We start from the raw sequence: 18,700 nt of genomic DNA on the forward strand, positions 1-18,700 counted from the left end.
CAATGCCCTGCCAATACTCTGCAATGCCCTGCCAATACTCTACAATGCCCTGCCATGCCCTGCCAATACTCTGCAATACCCAGCAATACTCTGCAATGCCCAGCAATACTCTGCAATACCCTGCCAATACTCTGCCAAAAATTGCCATACCCAGCCATACTCAGTGATACCCTGCAATACCCAGCCATACTCTGCAATACCCAGCCATACTCGGTGATACCCTGCAATACCCAGCCATACTCTGTGATACCCTGCAATACCCAGCCATACTCTGCTATACCCAGCCATACTCGGTGATACTCTGCAATACTCGGTGATACTCTGCAATACCCAGCCATACTCGGTGATACCCGGCCATGCTTGACTATACTCGGCCTCTGTATGTGGCCAGACTGTGGAAGTCTCACACATGTGTTATCGCCGTACTCAGGAGTAGGAGAATCTATTTTTGGTATGTACATGCTACGTGTTAGAAATATTAGATAAATGGACAACTTTATGTTAAAAAAAAAGCATTTTTACCACTTCCCGCCCGCCGGCTGTCATATGACGTCCTTGACTTTGTGCAGGGATATCTGAATGATGCCTGCAGCTACAGGCTTCATTCAGATATCCGCTTTTTCAGCTGGCGATTCCCTACACCATAAGAATGATCATTGCGGCTGTTCCACTGCTTGATCGTTCTTACAGGAGGCGAGAGGGGATTCCCCCCCCTCCCCTCCCGCCACCCTCCGGTCCTTCTACCGACTCGCCAAATACGATCAAAGCCAGAATCGTTTTTTTATTTCAGGCTTCCCAGCCTAGAGTGTTATTGACCCCTTATCTCACTGTAAAGAGGACCTGTCATGCCATATTCCTATTACAAGGGATGTTTACAAGTGATAAAAAAATGTATTTTTGAGAAAAATTGTCAAACTAAAATAAAATGTAAAAGTAAAATGAACAATAAAAAAAAAATTATTTTAAAGTGCCCCTGTCCCCATGTGCTCGCATGCAGAAGCGAACTCATACATAAGTCCCGCCCACATATGAAAACAGTGTTTAAACCACACACGTGAGGTAATGCTGCGAACGCTAGAGCGAAAACAATAACTTTGGCCCTAGACCGCCTCTGTAACTCAAAACATGTAACCTATGGGGATTTTTAAGTAGCGACGTTTGGCGCCACTCCACGAGCGTGTGCAATTTTGAAGGGTGACATGTTAGGTATTTATTTACTCGGCGTAACTTCATCTTTCACATTATGCAAAAACATTGGGCTAACTTATTATTTATTTATTTTCTAAAGCACAAAAGCGTTAGAAAAATTGCTGCGCAAATATAGTGCGAGATAAAAAGTTGCAACGACCACCATTGTATTCTCTAGGGTCTTTGCTAAAAAAAAAACATATATAATGTTTTGGGGTTCTATGTAATTTTCTAGCAAATGATTATTTTTACATGTAATCTACCAAGACCTGGCCGTCCCTCTAAACTTTCAGCTCAGACAAGGAGAAGACTGATCAGAGATGCAGCCAAGAGGCCCATGATCACTCTGGATGAACTGCAGAGAACTACAGCTGAGGTGGGAGAGTCTGTCCATAGGACAACAATCAGTCGTACACTGCACAAATCTGGCCTTTATGGAAGAGTGGCAAGAAGAAAGCCATTTCTCAAAGATATCCATAAAAAGTCTCGTCTAAAGTTTGCCACAAGCCACCTGGGAGACAAACCAAACATGTGGAAGAAGGTGCTCTGGTCAGATGAAACCAAAATCAAACTTTTTGCCCACAATGCAAAACGATATGTTTGGCGTGAAAGCAACACAGCTCATCACCCTCAACACATCATCCCCACTGTCAAACATGGTGGTGGCAGCATCATGGTTTGGGCCTGCTTTTCTTCAGCAGGGACAGGGAAGATGGTTAAAATTTAGGGGAAGATGGATGCAGCCAAATACAGGACCATTCTGGATGAAAACCTGTTGGAGTCTGCAAAAGACCTGAAACTGGGACGGAGATTTATCTTCCAACAAGACAATGATCCCAAACATACAGCAAAATCTACAAAGGAATGGTTCACAAATAAACGTATCCAGGTGTTAGAATGGCCAAGTCAAAGTCCAGACCTGAATCCAATCGAGAATCTGTGGAAAGAGCTGAAAACTGCTGTTCACAAATGCTCTCTATCCAACCTCACTGAGCTCGAGCTGTTTTGCAAGGAAGAATGGGCAAGAATTTCAGTCTCTCGATGTGGAAAACTTATAGAGACATACCCCAAGCGACTTGCAGCTGTAATCGCAGCAAAAGGTGGCTCTACAAAGTATTATTCGGCAAGGGGGCCGAATAATTTTGCACGCCCCACTTTTCATTTTTTTATTAGTTAAAAAAGTTTCAAAAATCCAATAGATTTCGTTCCACTTCACAATTGTGTCCCACTTGTTGGTGATTCTTCACAAAAAATAAAAATGTTATATCTTTATGTTTGAAGCCTGAAATGTGGCAAAAGGTTGAAAAGTTCAAGGGGGCCGAATACTTTCGCAAGGCACTGTATATTGGGAAAAGGGTGTCTGCATTGGTCAGATTGAAATCTTGAACGGAGGAATAAACTTTGGCCAAATTAGAGCGAAACACCTCTAGTATTTTAGTTTGGTTACTAGTATAGTCATTTCGTGACATTTTCAACCTAATGGAATTTGATTTATTGATTTCAAACTCGGTTTATTAGCTTTAAGGTATTGAAAATGTTGACGTTTACGTATGATTTTGTCTGCGGAATCGGTCAAAAATAGATCTAGATCTAGCCGGGCCTTAGCAAGTTTTGCTTGATTTGTGGCATTCGGAGATGATTGAAAAGCAGAGTGACAAGTATTAAAAGTAAAAATAAATTGCTGCCCTAAAAAAGATACATTCCATATAGTAAATGATGCAGTGTATAAATATTAAAAGGAAATTAATCAAAAAAATGGCTATATATAATTCAGTGAGCAAAAAATAGTAAAAAATATGATAATGAAGATTAAGAAAAAAACACTTAAATTCGAAAGCAAATACAGATGGCCATCAACTTTCAGCTCTTTAAAGGAATAAATCTGTAAGTGAGGGTCCTTACCAGAGCGAGTGGACTCCCTTGCAAGAGGAGTCAGTCACAAGCAGATGTAGCCCTCTGCAGGGACGGATGGATCTCTGATGCTTCAAGTCTGCCCAGCCACTTCTAAAGATAGACGAAGAGACCCGACAGTGGAGGGCAGTGTATTTTCGGCGTCTTGCGCTGATAGACAGATATTCGCCTCAGCAAGAGGCAGAGAGCGCAAAAGTGCGGCCAGTGAATCCACTGATCTGAAAAAGATGCACCCGGGCTCAGGGCCACTTAGTGTAAGAGGGGAAAAAAGACGGACTCCAATTGTGAAATAAAAAAAAAACGTTTAATGCTTAAAAATGAGCAAGTAGAATAAACCGCAATACAACATAAATAATGCCAAAGATGAATATTAATATAAAAAAGCCGGCAAAATAAACAAAACAGCCACAAACGCCCGTGCAAAGGGGTCACATGTAACGTGATGGTGTCAGCACATAATGTTTCACAATACCTTGCGTCTTCCTGGGACAGTAGTTGGAAAAGTAGCTTCCAACTTTGTAAACAAGTTTACATTCTCTTTTAATATTTATTGCTTGTTGTATCAATCTACCCCGAATGACCGCTTTGTGGGCTTCCCACAACGTAAGGTTGGAAACATCTCCCGTATTGTTAGAAGAAAGATAGTCGTTTAGTATTCCTTCAATCTCAATTCTATGGGAAGGATGAGCTAGTGTAGCGTCATTAATACACCATGTGGTATCATGTGACCTGGGTACTGGAGAAGCAGTAGTAGTGCATATTGCACAATGGTCTGACCATGTAAAGGGAAGAATGTTAGAGGATAAAATTTCCGGAATCATGCTAGAAGGGACTAGAATATGGTCTATTCTTGAAAACGATTTATGTGGATAGGAGTAATGTGTAAAATGCCTACTAGTGGGATTAAGTTCACGCCATGTATCTACCAAACCATTTTTAGTAAGTAGATGTTGGAGGGTTAATTTAATGGAACTAGTACTAAGGCCTGGAGGGGACTTATCCTTGAAAGGAAAAACCATTGCATTTGAATCTCCACATAGGGCAACGGTACCAAACTTATGTGTTTCCACAATTTGGAGAAGATGGGATAAAAAAAGTCAGTTTTTTTTTATTTGGAGCATAATATGATACAATTATAATAGCTGTATCGGTTATATAACCTGTGAGCAGTGTAATATCTTCCCTCTGGATCATTCAGTTGTGTTAAATGGCATAGAACGATGGAACCTAATAAGAGTCCTACGTTGTTTAACTGTGGTAGAGGCAGTATAAAATTGTGGATATGAAGCAGATAGAAATTTATGGGAAGACTTGACAGTGAAGTGGGTTTCTTGCTAACAAATTATGTGTGCCTTCTTAGCTGAAAAAGACCACATTGCTTTAGTTTGTTTATGTGGAATATTAAACCCTTGTACATTCAAGGACAAACTGTTTATAGGAGCCATAACAAACCAAAAATTACTATTATAGCATAAATAACACAAATAATGACTAGAGCTGCGATCACCACCCCAAGAGATGGGAAAAGAAAGGACAGAATAAGGAAGATAAATTAGCAATCAAACGACCCTAAGATGATTATATCCAAATGATGAATAGTAGCAAAACATTAGGGTATGGGAGCATCTCAAAGGAGTAATTAAAAGACTCCAAGACACTCCAAAGCCATCTTCAGAATCCTGTATAATAATAGCGAGGGTCTGAAGGTGGCAAGGGGGGCAGCAAGAAGTTCCGAAAGGATGAACTTCACCGAAGAACGACAAGAACCATATAATAATCAGCTATAAACTGTAGTAATTGCCGCAAATTTTACGAGAACAAACCTGTCACTACCAGCCAGGAGATTATCCACTTTGGAATCTATATAATAAAGGAAAAAATATATATTTTATATAATGGATAAGACTCTATACATTAAAGAGAGCCTGGTATTAGAAGATAATATTCTAAGAGGGATTTTAACAATCAGTCTGAAAAACGCAAAATGTAAAACTTAGAAAAAAATATATATATATTATCTGAAGAGCGACAGACATATCTGGTTTCTAAATGTGTGAATCTGAGAAAAAAAGGAAAACCCCAATGATAAGTTATTTGACGCTGAAGTATTTGTAACTGGGGTCTGAGTGCGATAGGAGAAAGATCTGAAAAGAGTTGAAATACATGGCCCTGAAAAGTGAGGGAGTCTTTTCCTCTGCCTGCTGCAAGTAATTGCGCTTTAGTCCAATAATAATGTCGTTTAGCAATTGTGTCCCTAGGAGGGCCATTAGGTTTGCGTGGAGCCAATGCTCTGTGCACTCTATCCATCTCTAATCTCTCTATAGGAATACTGGGTTGTAATTCCTGAAACAGTGCAGTAATAGTGGCTTGAACATCAGGGACAGACTCAGGGATTCCTCTAATCCGTAAATTCTCCCTGATGGTCCCTATTCTCTTGGTCCTCTAAACTGGACTGTAGTAAAGCATTTTCTTCCTTAAGGTTCTTAAATTTAGAAATATGTTGCTGTGTTTGGAATTCAATATCATCCACTCGCATTTCTAATTTTGCTGTTCTCTGCCCCAGCTCTGTAATCTCTCTTGTCAGCTTATCAGTAATGTGGTCAGATGTCTAAGAGATTTTTGTGGTATACGTTCAAATTTTTTTAAATATATCTGACTGAAGTATTGACTGAGCTTCCTGAGTCACTCACCAGTAACATCCAGAGTATTAATGTTAATGGCTTGGCAGATTGTGAAGCACTGGGCTGTAAGGAGATTGCCGCTGCCATCTTGGATGACAACCAGGACGACACTTCTTTAGTATTATCAGCCTTAAATTTTGGTTTTGTGCTCTTTAGCACCATAATAACGGTACCTGAGGGCTTTATGAATGATTGACTGGTGGTTTTGATGATTTTTTTTCTACGGCGCGAACGTCCCCGGAGCGAAGCTCTAAGCAGGCATTACTTTCCCCTCAGGCATCCGCGCATGCGTCTTTTCTCAGATTTTCATGTCACTATGAGATTGGAATATTTACAAAGGGTGCTTTTACAAAAATCCTCTTCCTGTTCTTGCTCATTCAAAATCGGGTTTAAAGCTGAAGTTTATTGTGCTTATATTTTGCCTTCCTTGGTTCCTCGCTTTATTCCCCTCATCAAAATGCTAATTTCTTTATCATACATCAAGGGATACAGAGTTAGGCTAATATTCATTACCTACTGGGTTATATGCCATCTCTAGGTGAATGGACACTGGTAGAACAAGTCTTAGACAGGAAGTGATCCCCTATATAACCCCTCCCATACAGGAAGCACTTCCGTTTTTTACCAGTGTCTGAAAGGTGGCTGGGCACGTTTGTTGAGCTCTCTGAGCTCAAGGTCTTTAGTCCCACAAACGGTTCTTAAATGAATCAAGGAATTGACCGATTGGATCCATTTGACACAGGCTTATATGCTTAGATAAATAGTACCCGAGCCTCACAAAGAAGATGCAAGGATCCTGCGAGGTTTTGCCTGTAATGTGGCCTCTGGCGCTGGACCCTGCGTAGTGGAGTCCTGGACACCACAGAGCTAAGGCATCCCTGCAGGGTGCTGTACAGATCCAAGGGAGTGGACCCTAAAACATGAAAAGAGTACCAATCCTTGAAGGTCCCCAAGTTACAGGAACCCGCCGTGATGGGTGAAGATTGGGCTCTTAGTTTCTAAGGCTGCCCTGTGCCTGGTACACCCAGGTAAGTGAAACTCCCTTATTTACTTTTTGTAGGGTGCCCTAGTGATTGTAACAATCAGTCAAGCTAGCTAGAGGCTGGACACCTGTGTGCGGTGACCACTGGGGGGGGGGGGGGTTGGGCTAGCTGTGGGTGTTTGCAAAGAGTAAATTTTTCTCTTGTTTGGCAGTTTGTTTACCTTAAATGAATAGTCTGCGCACAAGGGTGCGCCATAGCACATTTTGTTTCGCCATGGCACACGTGCGTTTGCCAAAATACTCAGCAGTTTGGCGGCCATATCGCAATGCGGCTTTGCCACAGGCTTTTGTGTGCACCCAGAGCCACGCATGTGCCGTAGCCTAATCTGGGTGCATGAAGGTTTGCGTCATGTGAATAGAGCCACACCCGTTCACTGGGACTGCACACGGAACATCCCGGTGCTCAGCCAGCTTATTTAAGCTGTGTATGCCAAGCATGTGTTGCTTCCAGAGGACAGCTATGGGACACACAGCAGGCTTTGAACCAGGCATTTTTCTGTGGTTCATTTCTTCTTACTCAGGTCACGTGAGTCATTAGGTGTTGCTTGGAAGGCTAAGATGCTTGGCAGGATTATTGCATAGGGGCTTGGTGAGCCCTAGTAAGGGTCTCACTTCTGGGTTATGTAAATACTAAACCCAGGTACTCCTTTTTTGTGGCTTGCAATGTCTTTAAAGAGGAGCAGGGTTAACACTACAGGGAAGGGCACACCTATGTCGTCAGTAGCTCCTGAGGAGCCTAGTCTTATCCTGAAGAGAAAGACCAGGCATCCCTCATTTAAAACCTCTGGGACCACTTCCTCAGGTGTCTCAGCACCAAGACATTTCCACCAACAGGGCGCTAGAGCCAGGGGCATGCCCCAGGCCCAGAAGAAACCCTGGGTCAAAAAAACGTCTAAACCAAGCACCAAGCCCTCCTTTTTAGGGGACACCCCCACTCTATCAGGTGAGGGGAAGGCTTCTGCACTTTGCAGACATTTGGAGAACAGTGGTTCAGGACAAGTGGGTCACTTTAACAGTATCCTGCAGTTACGAGCTGGAATTATGGGAGGTCCCCCCTCAGACGTTTTAAAGATCCATCGTTCACTTGGCTCCTCCAAAGAGAAACTTATTTCCCGCACTACATCATTTGGTGCATCATTAAGTGATTGTAAAGGTTCCTGTATCTGAAAGGGGCGCAGGGTTTTATTCAAACCCGTTTACGGTTCAAAAACCAAATAGAGACACAAGGCCAACTTTGGATCTAAGATCCCTGAGCCAGTATCAATATCGGATGGGATGTCCACTCAGTAGTATCCTCGCTCCAGATGGGAGACTTTCTAGCCTCCATCGATATCAAGGACGCATGTTTACACATACCTATCTTTCAACCTCATCAGAGGTTCCTGCGATTTGCAGTAGAGGAACGTCCGGAGAGGAATGTTTCAATTATGGCTCTGCCCTTCAGGCTTGCCACAGCTCCCGGGATGTCTCAAAGGTCCTAGCACCAGTATTGGGTTTTTTAAAGACCCAGGGGATCTTGGTGCTCAGATACCTGGAAGACCTCCTGCAGAGGACTTCAATGAAGATACACTCCAGCCCTTTTTCTGACGATCGGCAGGTGTAGGAATCAAGAAGAAAAATTTCTTCATTAAAGATCCGCTGGGGAGATTGCCGTTTGCAACCCACGTGTGCATCCATGCTCGTATGATTTACCACCGCTGGCCTGTGAATCCACAACTTGGGACTTTCTGGCCAGATCACCAGGTGAAAATCAAAGAGAGCCTAAAAAAGGAAACAAAAGCAGCCACCACAGCAGCCTTCCTTTAAGGGGGGACAAGTAAAACAAGACTGCTGCAAAATATGCTTTTCACTTGTGAGAATGTCATCTGATGTGGCTACTGAAATCGGTATACCGAGCATATTGAAAGTTGATTGGAATTACAGCCGTGGCACCAGTACTACTCCTCGCACCATTCCACCACTGGGAATCCAGTACTTTAAGCGCATTAGATGCACTGCTGTATGGTATGGGCGTTCATCTGGTATGGGAAGAGTGCCCATCTTTACATTCGAACACTTTCCTGATTTACATGGTTGCATATTTGATCCATCTGCATTGCAAGTCTTTCACGCCAGTTGGAGATTGAAGAGAACAATCTCCATTCCAGGACATTTTATTTGTGGACATTTTGTCATTGGACTGTTGTGCTTCATATAATTATTATTTCACATACCTTCCCTTTTTTTTTGTTTATTTGAGGTGATTATATTGTTTTAATCTTATCATAATTGTTTAGCGCTACATTTTATATATTTTTATAGTTTGTTATTCAGGCCTATGGTCTGAAACTTAAGGCTCCTCCCTTCAGGGTGAGAGCTCATTCTACCAGTGGTGTAGGAACCTCCTGGACTTTTTTCCATCAGGTATCTGTGGCTCAGATTTGTAAGGATGCTACCTGGTCTTCAGTGCATACGTTCACAAAATGTTATCAGGTGAATGTTTGAGCAGCCGAGGATTTGGCTTTCAGCTGCAGTGTACTGCGGGCTGCTGTATATGTTCCGATGGCTTTTTTTTGGCAGGGTGTCTCCCTCCCCTCAAATCTATTGCTCTGGAACATCCCAGTAGGTAATGAATATTAGCCTAACTCTGTGTCCCGCGATGTGTGATAAGGAAAATAGGATTTTTTTATCATACTTACCTGTAAAATCATGGGACACAGTGGTCCCTCCCCTCTTTTTGAGGATTCAGTGCTTGCTACAAAACTGAAGTGCTTCCTGTATGGGAGGGGTTATATAGGGGATCACTTCCTGTCTAAGACTGTCTACCAGGGTCCATTTACCTAGAGATGGCATATAAACCAGTAGGTAATGAATATTCACTTAAGACTTGTGATGTACTCACAGTAAAGGTAAGTATGACAATAAAATCCATATTTTTTTTTTTTTTAAACAAAGCCCTTTTCCATTTTCATTATATACCATATTTTAGCATGAGAGTCCTCATCTTATTCTTTGAACTTCTCTATGCAAATCATGGCTGATGGGAGGGGTTGGCAAGGTGCTTCTTGATTGAAATAGTAAAGCAGGATGCTGTTATATTTTCAAGACCCCTCAGTACTGATGTAAGCAAGAAGAATTCCCTAGGTAATGCAGATATGTGTACAATATTCCTTATCTAAACAGTAGAAAAAGCGGCGCTGAATATAAATCCACACCAGTGAATTCAAAAATATTAAAGATGATAGACCCAATCCAGTGAACATAAATTACTAAATGTTACTACACTGTGCAAGCCCTGCCCCGAGCATTCAGAAAATAGAGAAAATTAATTAATAGTTTGTATCGAAATTACCGTATATACTCGAGTATAAGCCGAGATTTTCAGCCTCTTTTTTGAGGCTGAAAGTGCCCCCCTCGGCTTATACTCGAGTCATCGCTGTCTGCCCGCTCGATCAGCGTGTCGAGCAGACAGACAGCGGCCATTCTATTCAAAAGCCGCGCCTCCGGCTCCGCCTTCGCCTGTGATAGGCGGAACACTGAATTTCCCAGCAGCCTGTGTTCCGCCTATCACGGACATCGTATCATCCTCGTACTACGGACGAGGATGATACGACGTCTGTGATAGGCGGAACACAGGCTGCTGGGAAATTCAGTGTTCCGCCTATCACAGGCAAAGGCGGCGGCGCAGCTTTTGAACTTTACAATGGCCGCCGACGAAGAGGGCACGGGACGGAGGCAAGGGAAGGCACGGCAGGGGACGGGACGGCGGCGGCAAGGCACGGCACGACACGGGACGGATGCAAGGAGGCAAGTCACGGCACGGGACGGAGGCAAGGAGGCAAGGCACGGGACGGAGGCTCGGGACAAAGGTAGGCTGGACACACACACACACACACACACACACACAGGGATGGATGGATGGATGGATGGAGACACACACACACACAGGGATGGATGGATGGATGGATGGAGACACACACACACAGGGATGGATGGATGGATGGATGGAGACACACACACACAGGGATGGATGGATGGATGGACACACACACACACAGGGATGGATGGACGGACACACAGGGATGGACGGACACACAGGGATGGACGGACACACAGGGATGGACGGACACACAGGGATGGACGGACACACAGGGATGGACGGACACACACACAGGGATGGACAGGCATGTCTCACCCTCGGCTTATACACGAGTCAATAAGTTTGCCAGTTTTTTTGGGGGTAAATTGGGGGCCTCGGCTTATATTCGGGTCGGCCTATACTCGAGTATATACGGTAACACAAATTATTATATAGTACATATCACCAGATGAATAGTGATAACAAATATATACGATCTGTTGAAAAAAATATCCTGTGACTAAATATTATTCAACACTAAAAATAAACAAGTAATGAGAATCAAATAAATTGTTTCAAGTTCTATCAAACAATGTCCACTTCCTAAAAACATTGTTACCAACACCACTGTGAAAAGCTTCTGAGAATATAATGTATCCCAGTAAAATCATAGTCCATACGTTGAATCTTCAGATCATAATCCAAATAATGGAATAGTGAAAAAAACATTTAACCAGTGTCTCTTGAATAAACAGCAGATTACATCTACACTCCTCCACCACACCGCTCTAGATGTGACTCCTCTCCCCTTATGTGATTACACTCACCCGCTGTATATGCCTCACACTTTCGTGTTTGGCTGGATGTGCTTTTTCCCTTTACAGGGTTTAAATGGGGTATCCAGGTTTCCACTCCAGAATGCAGGGCTAGTGCAAACATAGCCTCGGATTGAACAAAGTCTAAAATAAGCTCTTCATCCAATGAACCTGAAATCTATTATAAACACAATAGGGTGTGTATTGTGTAAATTCAATATATAATGTTTCAATGTTTTTTGTTCATTTATAGGAATGCAGAAAGAGACACAAGGATGCTAAAAGGAAAACAAAAGCAAAGAATTAGGACTGGATTGGAAAAAATATTTTGCTTCTGGGTTGTATTTCTCCTTTTTATTGCTACCTACAGAAGAGATGGAGTGTATATCCCCGTTACACCAAAGCTATTTTTTTGACCTAAAATAAACAACTGGCAATTTGTATTTTGTTTGTGCATATTGAACTGTAAGTGCTCATGTACATGGACGTTTTAAAAAACTGGCTGCAAAGCTAGCTCCGATGCCTGGAAAAAATCTTCATTAAAAACACGATTTTTACCGCGTTTTGCATTGGCGTTTTTGCGCGTTTTAGCGTTAGCGTTAAGTAGCGTTTTTTAAGAAACACATCTCTTGGCTATAGCACTCAGAAAACAAAGAAAATATGTTGTGCGTTTATGCGCGTTTTTGCGCGATTCACGTTTTTAAAGCTCTAGCTCCACGCCACGGAACGCACTGGTCCTGGTTTTTTTTTACAGCTTAAAAACGCCTATGCCATTTGCAGCTCAAAAACGCCTAGGTGGGCATGAAGCCATAGACTAACATGGACAGCCGTTTTTAAGCTGCAAAAAAAGCTCAAAAAAGCGGCTGTAAAAACGTCCGTGTGCATGAGGCCTAAAGATGTTTTGAAACAAATGTATATTCTTTCTCTTTTTTTTTGTTTACAAACTTTATTAGAAAAATGCAAAAATGGTACAGAAGTATAACATTGTAATATCAACATAAGATCCTAGTGTACAAGATTATCAGAAATTATAGAACAGAGCAATGACTGACTGTACAATAATTTACACTTTTAGAAAAAAAACAGTGCAAAAAGAGAGCAATGGTGTTAGAGCAGAAAAAAAACATGCCTATCAATATCACAAATGTATATTCTAAATGCAAGTCTAAGAGAATTTATCAAATAAATATTTTGCTTTGGTTATCAAAGAGACTTCTAAACCTCATTTGAAGCACACAAATTTCAGAAAAATTGCAGATCTCTGTGGGGGGGGGGGGGGGGGAGAACATAATGAAAATGAGTGCAGCACAACTCCACAAATCAATTTCAAATATAAACTATGCAGTAAATAATATGCTGTACTAAAGTGCAAAACATTTATAAATCAAATTAGAGCAATAATGTAATGCTTTTTAATAGTGCTGCACATAAACTCAAAAACATTTCAGCCTATTACCACCTACTAAAAAAAAACCTTCTCAATTTTGTAGATTCTGTATGTTATACTTGAAAAGGTTGCTCACCTTTTCTTTAACTACTAAACAAAGGAATATTGAATCAAGAAACCCCTTAAGCTTCAAAATGCATATTTTGTTGAGAGTCAGCGTAAAATATACTATATAAATAGTACTATAGATTAGGGATCGACCGATTATCGGTGCGGCCGGTCAAAAAACTGACCAATATTGCTTCAAGGGGTTTTTTACGAGGGTGATGCATGCAGCTGCTCCCCATTCACACCTGAGACCTTGTAACACTAACGAGTCATATGACATCGGGGAGGGAAAATGGCTAATCAGGCCCAGTTTGGACATTTTCACTTAGAGGTATACTCACTTTTGTTGCCAGCAGTTTAGACATTAATGACTCTGTATTCACTTATTTTGAGGGGACAGCAAATTTACACTGTTATACAAGCTGTACACTCACTACTTTACATTGTAGCCAAGTGTAATTTCTTCAGTGTTGTCACATGAAAAGCGATAATAAAATATTTACACAAATGTAAGGGGTGTACTCACTTTTGTGAGATAATGTATATACCCAAATTAGTCCCCCCCCCCAATCTTGGAGACAGTCTTGGATCCTTTACACATGTGTGGCACTGCCCACACTCTGTAAACATTTGGAAAGACATATTTAAGTTTGTTGCCGTTGTTACCCACATTTCCTGTATTCCCCATCCCAATTTATCCCTGCTAGGAGTGGGTAATGACCAACGGCCCAACCATCTTCAAACTCTTCTAACTCTAATTTTTATAGCAGTGAGGTTTTCAGTTGCAGGAAGGTGGAAACCTTTAGAAACCCCTTTCGTCCTATAGTCATCAAAACGCTCAATGATTGCATTTTATATGAATACCTGTTTGCCAAAGCTCATTTAACCCTACCAAACTTTTGGCAACTATGGTATCCCTGGCTCCACGGTACTAATTGCATCACCCTAACATAATATGATCCTATCCATTCTCTCAAACACCCTATTTCTTTAATCCTGTCAGGAGACACAGAGCCATAGTAATTACTATGTGGGTTATAGTCCACCTTCAGGTGCTGGACACTGGCACACCCTAAACAAGAAGTTGCCTCCCTATATAACCCCTCCCACTACTGGGAGTATCTGTTTTTTCGCCACTGTCTAAGGTGTTGGTCACAGGTGAAGTTGTGCTGTGCTCCACTGGAGCAATCCTTGCTGGGGCTAGCCATGCAGCCGGATCCATTCAAAGTGTCTTTTTGGCCGAATTGAATGGTACCCAGGTCTTGTGCCCAAAGAAACAAGGTTTTGCCTGTAAATGCTTCTCTTTTTATAGAGCTGGACCCCAGGATCCAGTACTTTTGGTATTAAGACCATAAAGTTTTACTGGCGGTGGTTTTTGGGTTTCCCTGAGGGTCCCCAGCTCCTGAAGGTTTGTTAATGGAACCCACCATGAAGGGTGAAGTTTAGGTCCGTTGGTTTTACCACAGAAAACGCTACGGCGGGAAAGGTAAGTGGAGTTTTCTAAGAAATGTTTTAATTTTCTTACGAATGTCTTTAATTTAGTGAATGTTGTCATGTCTATATGTCACCACTGGGGGATGTATAGAGCACATACCTTCTCACACTTCCTCAGAGAGCTCACATTGTGTCCGGTACAGCAGCTTCCTATCCTCCAGCCAGCAGCAGACCTCTGGTAAGTCTTGGGGGGGGGGGGTTCCTCCCCACCAGACGCCCCCCGCCTGTGCTGTTTTCTCCTTTTCATGAGGAAGAGGTGCCAGGAGGAAAAAAACAAATGGCACGCCGCCCTACTTGGCGGCTTCCAGGCCCCCTCTGCCACCCCCCCCCCCCCCGTAGTATCAGAGGCCTGCGCTCATGCTGGAAAGTTCTTTTTTTTAATAAAGAGGAGGGGCGGGGCTTAGCGTGGCATTGGTGTCCTCCAGCATGGGAGAGTGTGTTTTTTAATAGCACCATTGTTACTGCTGCAAGCTGTGGAGGAACGCAAGAGGGGCATGAAAGAGGTTTGGTGACACAGGCATTCCTTTAGATACATTTACTATTGCATCAGGCTGGGCATTAATAGCAGCGGCAGCGCTGGACTATTGCTCAAGCAATGGATGCGATTTCTTCTGGTAGTTACCTCTGCTTTGTGCATCAGGCTATGTTCAGAAGGGGGTTGAAACACCCCCAAAAAAGGAGCTAAAGGGTCTCCCTCAAGCTCTGGAAAGCCTACTCTACAAATGGCTGGTCAGAGTGAGATCGGGGCCATGAAATGTTTACAACTGTTTTCAACACTGCAGCCCCTGTTTATTTTACTAAAGATCTCTTTTACCTCTGCCATGGTAGGTTTAAAAAAAAAAAAAAGTTTAGTGACTTAAATCGCATCCCAGTGTGGTCAAGATGCAACCGGTTCTCTTCTGTTTTCCTAGGACCCTCAGACTGAGAAACTAGGGGCAGGAGAAGACATATGCCAAGCATGCGTTGCTTCCAGAAGACAGCTGTGGGACACAGAGCAGGCTCTGAACCAGGCATTTGCAGCAGTTAATTTCTCCTTACCCCGGTCACGAGTCACCAGGTGTTGCTTGGCAGACTAGGTGCTTAGTAGAATTGTTGCATAAGGGGCTTGGTGAGCCCTATTAAAGGTTCTCTCTTCTAAGGTGTGTTAATACTACACCCAGGTACTCTTTTTGTGGCTAGTAAATGTCTTCAAAAAAGAGGAGCAGGACTAACACTACAGAGAAGGGCACTCGGAGGCTTCTGAGCCATTGTGCCCATCGTCAATGCTGCTTCACCCTTTATCAGCAAGAATGAACTGTCCTCGTCCCTAGCCGGGTTAGTGCACAGGATTGCTGACATGATTGCCTCCATCCCACAGGGTGGCAAGAAATGTGACAGATCCCCCTCCTCAGCGCCTCCTAGTTTGGAGCAGGAATGGGTTGAGGATGAGGAAGAGCTAAAATCTCAGGATTCTGTGGAGAGCCTGGAGGATGAGTCTGCTTCCGAGAAATCTGGACAAGACTATATCCAGTTAATGTCTGCCTCTCAGTCGCAGAGGTTTTTGATCCCGACTCTTAGCAAAATGGTTTGTTGTGCCTTTAAGTTGCCTCTTGCAGAGGTTACTGAGCCCCCCTAGTCCTCTTTGGGGTCCCTGAGGCCTCTTCAGGCTGCACAGGCTTTTCCCTTACACCCTCTGTTGGAACAGGCGGTGTATGCTGATTGAGAGCATCCTGACAGGATTTTTGTTCCTCCTAAAAGGTTTTCCCTTTTATATCCCATGGATGAAAAGTTTGTGAAGAAGTGGAGCATGCCAGCAGTAGATGCAGCAGTCTCTTACATAAACAAGTACTTAAAGAGGAAGTAAACCCGGATGGGTTTACTTCCTCTTTTTTTCCCTGCAAAGGTAAAGCATAATGGACTACTATGCATCGCATAGTAGCTCATTATGTGTCACTTACCTGACACAGGAGCCAGCGAAGTCGCCGCTGATCCCTGTAGTCCGCCGCATCCATGTTGCTGGTGGCGTCTCGCAGCTCCGACGAATCACAGCGGCGAAGCCGCGATGACGTCACTCCCGCGCATGCGCACGGGAGTCGCGTCTCGCAGCTCCGCCGCTGCCACTCGGCGAAGCCGCGATGATGTCACTCCCGCGCATGCGCACGGGAGTCGACAAATTAGGCAAATCCATTCATGGATTTGCCGCATTTAGTGCGCCTGCGCGCCGCTGTCTACGGCGCATGCGCCGTAGACAGCGGTGCCCATTTTCGGGCAAATATCTCCTAAACCATATAGGTTTAGGAGATATTGCTTGGACCTACAGGTAAGCCTTAATCTAGGCTTACCTGTAGGTCCAAGTTGTTTGGAAGGGTTTACTTCTTCTTTAACTTGTTCAGTAGATAAGGCAAATGGCTTGAAAGACCCTGTTGACAAGAAATTGGAGTCATTTGCCCCTCAGAGGTTTCTAAGATGCAGCGTTCCCTCAGATTCTCCAAAAAGAGACTTATTGCTTCAGGCACTACATCATTTAGTGCATCAAAGAGTGATGTGGACGTTCCTGTATCCGAAAGTGGAGCAGGGTTTTATTTGAACCTCTTTACGTTTCAAAGACCAAATGGCAAAATAAGGCCCATCTTGGACCTAAGATCCCTGAACCAGTATGTACTGATCCAGTCCTTTTCGGATGGTGTCTGTCCACTCAGTAGTAGCCTCACTCCAGATGGGTGACTTTCTAGCCTCCATCGATATAAAAAAAAACGTATTTACACGTACCTATCTTTCAGCCTCATCAGAGGTTGCTGCGATTTTGCAGTAGAGGAATGTCATTTTCAGTTTGTGGCTCTACCCTTCGTGCTTGCTACTCCTCCCCGCGTGTTCACAAAGGTCCTAGCACCAGTACTGGGTCTTTTAAGGGCCCAAGGGATCTTGGTGCTCTGGTATCTAGGGGACTTCCTGCTCAGAGATCACTCATTACAGGCTCTACAACAGAGCATACCATGCACAGTGCGGTTTTTGAAAAGCTTAAGCTGGATCATAAATTCAGAGTCATCCCAGATACGGTCCAAGAAAGGGTATTTTTGCCACCCGTGAGAATCTGTGTCCTGAAGGATCAGGTGCATCAGATAAGGGGCACCAGACAACCCTCCATTCAGCTCTGTATGAGTCTTCTAGGGAGGATGGTGTCCACCTTTAAGGAAGTGCCCTATGCCCAGTTCCATTCCAGGCCATTACAACAAGACATCTTGTTGGCTTGGAACAGATGAGGACAAGCCCTGGATTATCCAATGTTCTTATCTACTCTGGCACTCTTAAGCCTAAACTGGTGGTTGCAGGATCAGAACCTGTGAAAGCGAAAATCCTTCCTCCCGCTAACTTGGAGAGTACTGACTGCCAGAGTCTCAGGCTGGGGAACGACCCTAGAGGAGCTCACAGCTCAGGAGAAATGGTCAAGGACAGAACAGATGCTGACCATCAACGTCCTGGAATTTCAACCAGTGCATCTGGCCCTACGGTCCTGGATGGTGGAGCTTCAGGACTGTCCTATCAGGGTTCAGTCCGAAAATGGCACTATAATGGCCTATATAAACCACCAAGGCGGTACCAGGAGTCGTTCAGCTCTGAAGGTGGTAAACCACGTAATAGTCTGAGCAGAGGGACATGTGCCGATTCTGTCGGCAGTCCATATGCCGGAAGTAGAGAACTGGAAGGCAGATTATCTCGGCCGCCAGCAGATCTGCCCGGGGGAATAATCCCCACACCCAGGGGTGTTCCAGAAAATTTGCCAGAGTTGGAGATGGCCAGAGGTTGACCTACTGGCATCCAGGATTAACAAGCTACGGCAGTTTGTGTCCCAAACAAGAGATCCTCTGGCAATCGAAGCAGATGCTCTAGTAGTTCCATAGAGCCAGTTCTCCCTGGTTTATGCTTTCCCTTAGATCCCTCTGTGTCCACATTTGCTGTGCAGGATTCAGAGCGAGGGGGTTCCAGTCATTCTGGTGGCACCAGCCTGGCCCAGAAGGCCCTGGTTCCTGGAGATTGTAAGGCTGACAATAGACGGGCCATGGACCTATATTCTACCCAAATTTAGTCTCTAAATTTGACGGCATGGCTATTGAAGTCAGGGTGTTAAGGGACTGTGGCATCTCGGGACCAGTGGTGTCTACCCTAGTGAATGCTAGAAAAGCTGTCACTAGGAAGATCTATCATAACGTCTGGAAGACTTGTATTGCTTGGTGTGAAGCCAAAAAATTGCATCCTCGG

General features: G+C 43.6%; 1 protein-coding gene across 10 annotated transcripts in view; it reads left to right on the forward strand.

Moving 5' to 3' along the window:
• The window catches only part of NOL8 (nucleolar protein 8), an 828,826-nt gene that overhangs the window by 711,862 nt on the left and 98,264 nt on the right, over window positions 1–18,700 (forward strand). For 9 of the 10 annotated variants that reach the window (XR_013262355.1, XM_077452484.1, XM_077452479.1 and 6 more), the window contains one exon: window positions 11,729–12,683. The exons of the other annotated variant lie outside the window; for it this stretch is intronic. Coding sequence is in view for 7 of the 9 variants with exons in the window: in XM_077452486.1 (XP_077308612.1) it covers window positions 11,729–11,782 (54 nt within the window). In the remaining 2 variants the exon portion in view is untranslated. Of the gene's footprint in view, window positions 1–11,728; window positions 12,684–18,700 lie in introns of those variants that run through there. 10 annotated transcript variants of the gene reach the window in all.

The sequence above is a fragment of the Lithobates pipiens genome, unplaced genomic scaffold (genome assembly GCF_037356315.1).
Source record: "Lithobates pipiens isolate NorthernLeopardFrog02 unplaced genomic scaffold, aLitPip1_a1.2 Scaffold_23, whole genome shotgun sequence".
Taxonomy (NCBI): domain Eukaryota; kingdom Metazoa; phylum Chordata; class Amphibia; order Anura; family Ranidae; genus Lithobates; species Lithobates pipiens.